The sequence below is a fragment of the Ruditapes philippinarum genome, unplaced genomic scaffold (genome assembly GCF_026571515.1).
Source record: "Ruditapes philippinarum isolate M1 unplaced genomic scaffold, ASM2657151v2 ctg2671_1_1_1_1, whole genome shotgun sequence".
Classification (NCBI taxonomy): Eukaryota; Metazoa; Mollusca; class Bivalvia; order Venerida; family Veneridae; genus Ruditapes; species Ruditapes philippinarum.
In genome coordinates, this window is record NW_026852213.1 from 47,814 (window position 1) to 60,408 (window position 12,595).

General features: G+C 33.9%; 1 protein-coding gene across 1 annotated transcript in view; it reads right to left on the reverse strand.

Annotated features, from left to right (window-relative positions):
• Positions 1-2,101: 2,101 nt before the first annotated feature.
• Positions 2,102-12,595, reverse strand: part of LOC132752653 (ATPase family AAA domain-containing protein 5-like) — a 28,709-nt gene continuing 18,215 nt past the window's right edge. The window contains exons 13-19 of the mRNA XM_060743012.1: positions 12,405-12,545; positions 11,350-11,492; positions 8,641-8,799; positions 7,501-8,052; positions 6,415-7,118; positions 5,236-5,394; positions 2,102-4,532 (exon numbers count right to left, since the gene is read on the reverse strand). Of these exons, the coding sequence (XP_060598995.1) occupies positions 4,454-4,532; positions 5,236-5,394; positions 6,415-7,118; positions 7,501-8,052; positions 8,641-8,799; positions 11,350-11,492; positions 12,405-12,545 (1,937 nt within the window). The 3' untranslated portion in view covers positions 2,102-4,453. The remainder of the gene's footprint in view (positions 4,533-5,235; positions 5,395-6,414; positions 7,119-7,500; positions 8,053-8,640; positions 8,800-11,349; positions 11,493-12,404; positions 12,546-12,595) is intronic.

Consider the following 12,595-nt stretch of genomic DNA (forward strand, 5'->3'; position numbering starts at 1 on the left):
TGTTGACATCTCAAAGATATTTTGAGTTATGCTCCACTCAGGAAAAAAATTAGAATGAAAAATAACAAAGCGCAATAACTCAAAAATTATGAAGGGTAGAGTTATCATTATTGTGCACTGCACACCTCCTGAGTGAGATCTATCCACCTATGAAGTTTCATGTTAATATCTCAAAGGCTTTTTAGTTATGCTCTGGACAAAAATTAAGTATAATAATAACAAAGGGCAATAACTGAAAAATAATGCAAGGTAGGTTATCATTCTTGTGCGCTGCACTCCTCTTCATGGACATATATCCACCTAATATAAAGTATGAAGTTTCAAGTTGATACCTCTAACTCTTTTTGAGATAAGCTCCGGACAAAATAGTATGAAAAACAACAAAGGGCAATAACTAAAAACTTATGCAGGGTAGAGTTATCATTCATGCGCACAGCATTCCTCCTCAATGAGATACTTTTTGAGATATGCTCCGGACAAAAAAGTCGGACGGAAGGACGGACTGACGGAAGGATGGATGGAAGGACAGACGGACGAAGATTATTTCTATACCTCCCAACCCCCCCCCCCCCTTTCCGCGGGGGATAATAAACAGAAAATATAACAATTTTCTGTTTTGATATTTAAAATGAACGTGGTACTGTATATATGATTTGTTGGGAATGATTTACATTTAACAATATCATCACTTAATTTTTGATAATATTATTTTAAAATAGTTGGAAATGAAGTTATCATACTTATGAGAATTTACGTACATCAAAATAAAAAGGAAACAATTATCTCCCATAACGTAAACAATACGGATGGTAAAATGCAACACGGTCTGTATTTTTATGTAGCTTGTTGGTAAGAAGTAACTTCACTTACTCTCTTATTTTCAATCTGGCAAGTGAATGAACTTCTCCATATAAAACATCAAAGAGAGTTATCAACATGTCAATGACACCAACACCATCCATTCTAAATGCTGAATACAATGTATTTTGTTCCACAGTGTTTTGTGCCTCGTTAATCATTCGCCGGGCATCACAGACAAATTAATTTAAAGACAGTAAATGATAAATTACCGTGTTTAGTAGCAGTTAGATAATCTTATTTATTGCGGATGCGCGGGCAGGTCTCGATCAATGCTGGTCTCAAACGCACTATGTTGGCGGCTCATTTATATTCGATGACTACATTATCAATTCTCAAATTTTCATATTATTTTAACGACTTTGGAAATCTGAGTGACCTTGACCTTAGCTAAAGTTTCACTCAGCACGATGCCTTCATATGTAATTTATAAAACAATCAATCTATGTATTAGAAGTTTCACTATAGACAAACGTTTCCTCAAACCTCTGTGACCTTGACATGACGGTGAACATGAAGAGCCTTCCATGCTTGTAGAAGATATGCTTCGGACAAATTGTGACATTTCACCATGCCTGGTGACATGATATATGCTAAACTCGTTCATAATTCATAGAAAATATTCTCTCCCTCTTCTATATATTTTATCTATCTCTGAATATGCCAACCCTCTCGTGAGTGTTATAGGCAGTATTAAATTGTCCCTACACCTTTTTTTATATTTTTAGCCAAATATGACTTTGACTGCAAGGACACGAATTTTGCGCGTGACACACTACCTCTGTGTTTCAATTTTTCATTTGAATGCATGGCACAACACATTTGCTTAACTTGTGTAATTGTGCCGAACACATAAATTCTCAAAGGCGGTTTAATTTTGTTCTAAACAACATTCATAAAGAATGAACTATTGAAACTGCTACATTTAGAAATTTGTATCCTTGTAAATAATAACAATAAAATATGAAATCTACCAAATTTTTACACAAAAAATCAGAACTAGAACCTAAGTAACTTATCCACAGGGGATGAAGTTTAAAACATAAAAACAACATTGCCTAAACTAAATTAGTTATAACAATTGTTTCAATTTACATAAAAAATATTCACACTTCTTCAGTTTTGTCAACATCTTTTCAGATTATTGTTCAATAAAACAACATTATAAAATGCAATGAATATTTTGAAATCTTACCAATTTAGAACATTTTTGTAGTCTTTGTAAATAATAACAATACAAATATTAATATTTTACAATTTATTTTTAATCACAAAAAAAAATCAAGAAATAAATATCCCATACGTAACATTATATTACAATTAATTTAAAAATATAAAAAACTAAGGGCAATGTTAAACTAAATATAAGTTATCAACAAAATTTCCATTTCAAGTACATAATTATAAAATATTCACAATTCATTCCTCTCACCTTTTTTTCAACATTCTTTCCAACCATCTCAAAGCCTTATTGGCCTGTTGTAATGGCCTAAACTACCTATTTACCACCTTGCACATCAGTATACAAACACAATACAAATTTAGGTACTAAGTAAATACTGTTTATATATTCTCATTCTAAATCATCTATTTTTCATAATAAAACAAAATCATTAAATGTAATGAAAATATTTTATCAAAATCTATGTGAAATAAAATTTGACATCTTTTATAATTCACAGAAGATGTGGGCATTATAGATATTCATATAGTAGATATGCTCTGGGAAATATCTGGAAAATATCTGGTTATATTATCATCTCTAGTGATTTTTTTTATCTGAATTTTGACCCGTGTGACCATGACCGAAGGGACCTAATTTTGCATGCGACACTGCCTCACAATAGTACACATTTGTGCCAAATTATATTGAAAACCCTCAATGCATGTAGAAGTTTTGCTCTATACAAGTGTTTTTCGATGACCTCTAAGTGTGACCTTGACCTTTGGCCTAGAGACCTGGCTCATGCACATGAACTGCTTCTCATAGTGGTGAACATTTGTTTGAAGTTTCATTAAAATTCTTCCATGGGTGTAGAAGATATGCTCTGGAGAAAAATTGGATGCTGGGGCGGCACCCACCAGGAAGTAAACTATGACTTGTTTTTCAAATAGGCATAACAAAAAAATTCAGGGAACAAAAAACGACTGATAAAATGCTCATCTAAGTGTATTTTACTAAAACACTTTACAAGCACTTACAAATTGTACTACTTTTAAACTAACTTTCAATCTAAAAATAAATAATTTGATATATTTTGTATCATATAATCAGTGCAAATAATTAAATTAAAATAAAATCACATAATGATATATAGTAAATAATAAATGTAACATGAAGCAAAATTGTTACAAAAACATTTACAAAAAGGGCCATGCTGCTACAAAATAACACTTAATATTTATCAAAGATGGGCAAAAAAAATTATAAAGAAATGAATGCCAAGAGCAGTCTGTCAAAACACCAGTCAATGTTGCTACACATTACCAGTATTCAAAAGGGTAACTTCACAAAGGGAAGAGTATTTGATGTCTGGTGTTACTGTGTTTTTGAAATGTTTTAATTTTGTTTGTTCAATTGGGTTTTACGTCACACCGACACAGTATAGGTCATTTGGCGACATTCCAGTTTTACTGGTGGAGGAAGTCCTCAGGTGCCCTTCCTTGCATTATTTCAGCCACAACCGGGCACCAGAGAAGAACCACCGACGTTCCATAAGCTAGCTGGATAGCTTCCTCACATGAAAGAATCCAAAGTCCCTGTCAGGATTTGAACCCACAGCGGTGAGGGGCAAGTGGTTTAAAGTCAACAACTTTAACCACTCAACCACGGATGCCCCTAAATGTTTTAATACAAATTACATAATTGTTGAGGTGAAATTGGTTCATGTTTATGTATGATAACAGTTTGTGACTTTGCTGCCATTTGTCATGCATTTTCAATAATAAAAATATTTATACAATTATGTTTTACAATTTTATCTTTGTACAAATTTGTTCTGAATTGAAAATGATGTTAAGCACACAAAAAATCTTTAAAACTAAAATCCATGCTGTAATACACAAGAATGCAAAAGAGGCAATTATTATATTAAGTTGTCCATGACAACTTAAATACACACAACATAAGTAAGTTTTAATTTATCATTAAAAATATAACCAATGTGTACAACTTATCTCCATGCAAAACTATTGTCGATTATTTCCTAAAACATCTTTGCATTGGGATCTTTCCCACAACTATAAAATATACTTAATACCTCAATACATAAACACATGCTGAAGTTTACCCTCCCCCCTACATGAAAAAACACAAACACGGAGATCAACTAGAAATAATAATCATCTTGCTATTTTTTCACTCTTAATGGATTTAGACCAACCAGTCAGATTTCAAAAGCATCTGATTGGTTGAAATAATTCTTTTTTTAAACTGACCAACAGAATTTCAGCATTTGTATCTTTACCAGACTATGTCACATAAACAACTTTTCATATCACACTAAGGCACTTAATTAAGTAAACTTAAATAAATGAAGTTGTCTTGATTGTAGAACTAATTTTTACAGTATATAATAAATGTCCATAGTGATGATCAAACAAATGTGGTTGCTAGGGTAGATATTGTCCTGTCTTTCAATGGCAAAGTTATACTGTCAAGATAATGATGAAACCTGAAAGTAAATCAAATAAGAAAGAGTTAATTTCATAAAAAAAGAGAAACTATTGTTAAATCTGATTAATCCTACAATATAAAAATTGTAAAAACACTTAGTAAAGAATGTTTTTATATTAATAATGTAGTTTACATGTTCAAATAGAAAACAAGTCATGATAAAATAACATAATATTAGTAAACAGTTTTTTTGTTTTATATCAAAATGTTTGTATCATACTCCGCAGAAGACTATCAGTAAAATCTGGGTAACTAAAATGTGTTAGTTTAAATCAAGCCATCAATTTTTTCTCCAACAAATAAGTTGGAGCAAATATATAATGAGACTCAGAGTCCTAAGACTCAGTCCTCCTTTATATATATATCTCAGAACTGACAATTTAAGAACAATAGTTTTGTCATGTACCCATATTTTTAAGTCTGACATGCTTGTTAAAAAGTCAAGTGAAAAACAACTTTCTTTAGTTTATACTAATTTATTTCCGTTTGTTATGGAAGCTATAAACTTATTGAAACACTCTCGAATCCATTCCTGGAACCAACCAGTACCAAAGCAATGAGTATCAAAGTTCTTGCTCACAGATACAACACCTTGTCCCTGATAGTGTTTGAACTCACACTGCCCGCAACCCTTAAAATCCTAGACGTGTTAACCACTCGGTCACAGTGCCACTAAGTATCTTAAGAACATTAATACTAACCTCCTTTTTGTGTTAGTAACTTGTCTACATTGTTCTGTTCTGCAGATTTCCCTGAGTGTAGGCAGGTAGTCTAGATGTACTGATCTAAGATGTGAATGTGATACCAGAGGTAGATTATCTACAGTATTGTCACATGCTCTCTTGTACTCACCAGGAATGCTACAAATAATAATGTAAGAAACCTACATGAAAAATATATTCCTAATTGTTACAAAAGAATATCAGTTTTCACTTAATATGCTTACAATGAGGGACTTCTCCCTCCTTGTTGGCCGAGTGTAAACACATGCCCTCAGTTGTAAGTCACACCCAAAACTTGTATTATCACCTTTCATAGTACATTTGACAAAAATAATCCATGCTTCATATAATTACTTTACTTTACACAAAGTGTTTTTGTTTTGGTTTTACGGCACGCCAAGACTGTAGCACCAAAAGAGGGAAGACAATTTTGGCTAAACCCCGGTGTTACAAACGACACCAGGTGCAACCCCCAGCCCCTCCACCACAACAGTGTAAGAAATTAGGATTTGAATCTACTAGGCTGGTCGGACTACCAGATTGGAATATTCACTAGCCCAAAAGACATTTCACTAGCATGATTCATTTGTTCAAAACAGTTGTTTATATTGCATCTGAAAATACAGTAGCCTGGTCCGGCTTGTTACTGTGAAAAGTTGGTAGCCCGAGGAGAAATTTAGTAGTCAGGGGCTATAGGACTACTGCTAATTTCGAAAACTGCCACAAGGGGCACAAAGTGAAAACTTTAAACTGAAGATAAATGCAAACTTAAACTTGTATTACCACCTCTCATAGTACATTTGACAAAAATAATCCATGTTTCATACTTAAATGCAGCCAGTATCCATTTTACATAACTTAGGTGAAATATTTGTCCACACCAATTTTGCCGGCGGTCACATTTTACTGATTATCCAGCCCATTACAGTACTAATTATTTGTGAAAACTGGCTCAAATTACTGTAACCATCTTAACCATCACTTTCCACTTGAAGGATAACCCTTTGCATTTTTACCTCTTTATCTTGACCACAGCAATCATCAAACATTTCTGAAAGTCCGAAAAAACAGGTTCTTCTGGCTGTGGGCAATTTTATTACAACTTGTACTATTAAATCGTAGAAATTTTAAAAGAAATCTTTTCAGACTTATTCTTACCTGATAACATTATTGTCAACTAGGGTGAAATGTTCATTCTGCCTGTTGACTGGAAGGATAAAATTCTCCTCAAATGTCTCATTCTCCCTGCACAACTTCTCCACTTCCTCCTTCACCATACCACAACCACTATACATCTTACACATGCTCCTAGTTCCTATTTCTGAGCTATAATCCCTACTTGTTTTGAGATCTAATTCACAATGTGTTGGAAATTTAGCAAGTTCATTTCCCATACCAGACACTAGAGTACCTTTAACGTCCCTACCATTAAAACCCTTTAAATTATCACAAACTTTCTTTGTATCGATAGCTTCTAACATATCTAATGATGACATTGTGTCGTAAAATTGTGTAAAATATGACAAACTTTTGGCTAAACATAGATTTTCCTCTTTGCATCCTTGCTTTGAGCTTTCTACATTGGTCTGATTGTCCAGATTGTCTCCCTTAGGTTCAGCAGTATCTTCAACTTGACTGGCATCATTTGATGCCTCACTGTCATATAAATCACTTTCTATTCGTATTCTTTGCCTCGTTTTATTTTTACTCTTGACCTGAGACGGTTTGAATACTGAGTCTACAACTGTAGAAGTAAAAGGTAAGATACAGTGTAGGTTGTTATAAAAGAGATCACTCCCCGAGTTCTGTTTAACATTACAGCAAGTACATATCATCTCTTGAAGGGTGGACTCTGTCTTCGCCTGTAAAACAGAATTTAAGAATATATATACAGAAATTTTTTTCACACTTCTCAAACAAGGATCAAAAGTGCTACTGCTTTATTTCTTGGATTTTCAGTTGCATTATATAGAGGATATATATATATATATATATATAAACTTAAAATAAATCCATACCTACATCAAACTTGTTGCATTTTTTCAGCTTCAAAGTAGAGTTTGCTACATTAGTGAATATATTTTTTTTTCCAATACATTTTTTTAAATTGCCAAAAAACCTTTCTTGGCTTCTGTTTAAGCAGTTTAATTTCCACTTTTGTGTTATTTTGTGCTACAATAAGGTATAGATTAAACGAAAGTCTTCAGCACTGATGTAATATATATTGCTGGAAAAAATACTAACCTTAAGCCCCTGAGATAGCATATCAGCTATGCAAATGCTACTGGCACTTATCAATGACTCCAATCCTAAACTATGAACTAAAGGATAATTTTTACACTCCTCATTTGTCTCCACAGGTATCGATTCTGACATGACTGGCGTAACAACTTTGCTACAAGCATCCACAGAATTAGAACTTTCGTCTTCCAAAACCCGACGTCTTTTCCGAGATGGTTTAATGGAAACAAAGTCATCATCACTGTTGTCTACATCTTTATCTATTGTATCAGTCACTTGTCTATTTTCCGTTACTACAGTATCACTTTGTGAACAGCTTTGAGAGTTTTCCGTTTCTAATCCAAGCAAGTTTGCAGTCTTTGTCCGATCTTTAACAGCTGGAATAACTCGACTAGAGGTCACATGACCTCCTCCTGACTCTAGAAGATATTGTAGAGTTATCAGACATTTCCTCATATCACAGTTGTAAAATTGTGCCATTTCTGCGAACATCAACGGGTCGGTGCGTACGTTCTCAACCAGTGAGACTGTTTGAAGGTGAGATGTAATACTTGCCTAAAATAAAACAGAGGACAAAAACTGAATACCTACAGGACAAAAACTGAATAACTAAAGGACAAAAACTGAATTAGTGAATACCTTCAGCACAAAGAAAAAACAGTAGCCATCTTTCACCATCAAGCCAATGTGAAATATGTTGATTTCTTATTAAGAACAGTTATCGTTATAAATAATATTAAAGTAAATCTTCCTTTAATGAGTAAAAAACAGACACAGTACAACATTTATAGAGTACAGAATAAAATTTGTTTACTTAAAAAAAAACCCTAGTCATGAAACATGGCAATGCCATGAAACCAGAATTTTACAAACTGGAAACCATTTTTCTATTTTTAGAAAGAGTGACTTTGACCCTTGTCTCAAGCTAGGTCTTCACAAAAGCTTGCTATAAACAAAGTCTGATTACAATTTCTCATTCAAACTCTAGTTATCAACAGAAAACCACCTGTTTGATGCCCAAACAAACTCAACCAGCCGAACGCCTGCCATTCCGCATGATTAAAAGCAGGATTTTCAAAACTGAATCCTTGGTGATACATAATAGTTTTCTGAAAATTAGGCTTCAAACAAACAAAATCATACCACTGAAGGTCTCTTTAAGATCATTTGTTCGTATCTTCCCTTAAACGTGCTAGTAAAGCCCGGATCTGCTGTTGTTAGAATTATTGGAATCTTTGTTTTAGACATAAAGCTTTGTATAGCTGATAAAAATCCCTTGTCTTCATCAAATACCACATCCACCTAGAAAATAATACAGCTTTGTGAAATGTACGCATTAGCACCATCTTTAAGTCTTTAATGTAAGTTTGTGTGTTTGGATTTTCCGAATTTAGGGTGCACAACACAATTTAGGTCATATGATGCGGAAACAGGAAAGATAATTTTGGCTAACTTTGGGTGTTAAAAACTTGAAGCAACACCAGGGGTCAAACTACCTCACCTGGAGCTAAGAGATGCATAGAATCCAGTAATTCAAACCCATTTAATCGCCTAATATAACCACGCTGATTCTGATGTCTTACCTGTTAAAAGCAAGTGCTCAGCTTCTAGCAGACTTTCATGTCAGAGGTTGACAAAACTGGTTGAAATACAAAATTACACTTAAATATAATCAAAAAAGTTAATCAAGTTTCAAGGGAAAATATCTAGGACTAAAGATTAATGGAGGTCTCTCTCAATTTATCCTTTATGGGCAAAATGGATGTTTAATTTAAGAGATTGGGTAATACAAATAAAGAGGTCATACATGATCTGTTGAATTTATTTTAAAGACTGTACAGTCTAACTTGCCTATGCGACCACGTGTATTAAGCGACTTTTGTCTTAAACGACCACTTTAAATTCCCCCCGATCATTTTCTCTCTATATCTTTAATGTATTAAGCGACTTTTGCTCAACGCGACCAGCGACCGCTAATTAGTCACCTAATTGACATCAATCTTTTCATTAAACAACCACTTTTACCTGTCAAGTAATTGTGTTTTAAGAGAACGCCACCTCGTTATGTCACAAGTGTCAGCAATCAAAACACAACAATAAACGTGTGAAAAACTCTATTTCCCATACCGTTTAAGCGTATGCAAATGAAGTTAAGTATACGCGTGACGTGTTTTATCCAATAATATCGGATAAACAATGCAACGCTCCGCCCATACTGAGATGGTGTATACGCTTCGCTTGTTGACATTTAGACTGCATTGAATTGACCTTGAACTTGATCAGCCATTAAATTAATCGTAACAAATAGATGTAGTTTGTTTATTTCAAATGAAAAAATGCACAACAGAAAACATCTTCACTAATAGGGTTTTCGTGTTGGAGACAAGGAAAAACAACGGAGAAGTTAAAAAATTCTGGAAAAAATGTCAAACATGTATGTAATGGATCAAAACTGTTTTGTCAATAAATATCGGAACGTTATTTTTACATTTGCATCCGTTTAGATTTTCGGACCGTACTTATTTTTCAACATTTATATAAAAATGAAGTTGAAAAACAATCCCATCGAATAAAAAAGATGTCATTTATAAATTTTGACTTTTATATCATGCTGACTGTCTTAAGAGACCGTTTCATTAAGCGACCGTTTTTGGTGTTTCCCTTGCCCGGTCGCTTAATACACGTTTCACTGTATTTTCCATTAAAGTTCCTTCTTTGCATTACAAATCACAAAACCATTGATAGTTTTGAATAATTTTGAATAAATAAAACAGGTACAAAATTCAATTTGCAATGTTTATACCTTCAACAAGAGGGCCATGATGGCCCTGAGGTCGCTCACCTGTATATAGCCCCCCCCCCCCCCCCAATTTTTACCCAAGGGCTTTTATTTGTTTATTTGAACAGACTTGGTAGACACCCATAAGAAGATGTTTCATGCTAAACATCTAAGTTCTAGCTCATTGGGTTTTTTAAAAAGAAGATTTTTAAGTTTTTGCTATACACATATAAGGAAAATCAATGACCCCCCGGGGCAGGGCCAGTTTTGACCCCAGGGCTTTTATTTGAACATACTTGGTAGACACCCATTAGAACATGTTTCATGCTAAATATCTTAGCTCTAGCTCTTTGAGTTCTTTAAAAGAAGATTTTTTAAGTTTTTACTATATGCATATAGGGAAAATCAATGACCCCCTGGGGCGGGGCCAATTTTGACCCCAGGGCTTTTATTTGAACAAACTTGGTAGACACTCATTAGAAGATGTTTCATGCTAAATATCTTAGCTCTAGCTCTTTGGGTTCTTTAAAAGAAGATTTTTTAAGTTTTTACTATATGCATATAGGGAAAATCAATGACCCCCTGGGGCGGGGCCAATTTTGACCCCAGGGCTTTTATTTGAACAAACTTGGTAGACACTCACTAGAAGATGTTTCATGCCAAATATCTAAGCTCTAGCTCTTACGGTTGTTTAAAAGAAGATATTTAAAGATTTTTCTTTCGGTTGCCATGGCAACCAGAGTTCTGCATGGAATTAAATTCTTTGAACAATTTTTAAAGGTGACCACCAAAGGAACATTCCTGTGAAGTTTGGATGAAATTGGCTCAGTGGTTTATGAGGAGATGTCATTTAAAGCAAAAGTTTACTGACGGACGCCGGACGGACTGACGCCGGACGAAAAGTGATCACAAAAGCTCACCCTCACTTTGTGACAGGTGAGCTAAAAAAGAAGGATTTTGCATTCAAAATAATTACTTCGACAAGGGAGGCAATCAAAAGGATAAAATCTCTGAACTCCAAACTTCATTACAAGGGAGACAACCATTTAAGTATTGTTCATTGAAGAACATACCTCATCAAACAAAATCAGTGTTGTACTGGACAGGTTGAGACTCTTCGCTACACTTTGGGAATTACTGTCTTCTATAATTAACTGTAAACTTTTGTGCTTCAACTCTGCTTCTTTCTTCTCTCCCTTAGTCTTCGTGTTGCCATCTGCAATAGAATTGACTTTTTATTTATTGTTTGTACAGTAGATCAGTCATGCTTATGTTGCAAAGAATTTAAAATTATTTCCAGTACAATGGACTCTGTTTGATAAAGATGATGTTCAAAACAAATTTTCAATGTGACTTATATTCAGTGTTGTTTTATATAAGAAATATAGGATACAAATCCTTTTTTCAACCACTGTTTTGTTGAAAACTTGAACCTTCGTACATTGAAAATACAGTAAATGCTATTCTAAATACCTTTGCAAATGCCTAATACAAAATTGAAAAATTTAAACTTCCTTATGAAATCTTGAACAGAGATTTTAACATATCCAGTTATTTACAGGGTGAATATTAGCAATAAACAAGACTCTAATAAAAGAAATTGACATACTTGATATCATTAAAACATATAACCAAATCTATACACCTCTACCAATTTCTTGATTAAATACATTCTGAATAGGTGTTGTAACACCTAGCTGGTGTTGTAGCACCTAGCTGTCCAAGTGTTTGAATTTTCTAGATTTACAATGAGAAAAATTCAGCAAGAATTCATGCCTGAGAGTTTCATACTGTGACCTAGAACCACGTGAGGTTTCAATTGAAAAGCTTCATGAGTAAGATGCAATATCATGTTTTTAGAACAAGCAAATGCATCTAAAACGATTCCATCCCACTTTGGTTTAGATCCAGTAAACCTCCTTACAAGCAAATATCACAATACTGTATACCACTGAGCCAAAGTATCGAACTCTGGTGAAGAGGCTGTTTATCAGAGGAGTATCCTCATACATAACACAAGCAGAACCTTACAAACGTCAAGTATTATACCAATGCAAAGGAAAATGATAGTCTCGTTTTTCTTCAAATAATTAAGATAATATTTGTGGGAAAAATTGTCCAGCATTACCTTTATCAGATTTGTGTCTTTTCCTTTTCCTCCCAGCTGGTTTTTCCTCTTGTTTACTATCATCAGAAGGTGCTGCTTTCTTGAACAGATTTGTAAATGCTGTAGGCATCTTGTTTTCTGGTTTGGGCTTGTCACCAAGAGCTTTAATATCAATATACATGTATCTTGTTTAAACTGACAAAAAACATTGC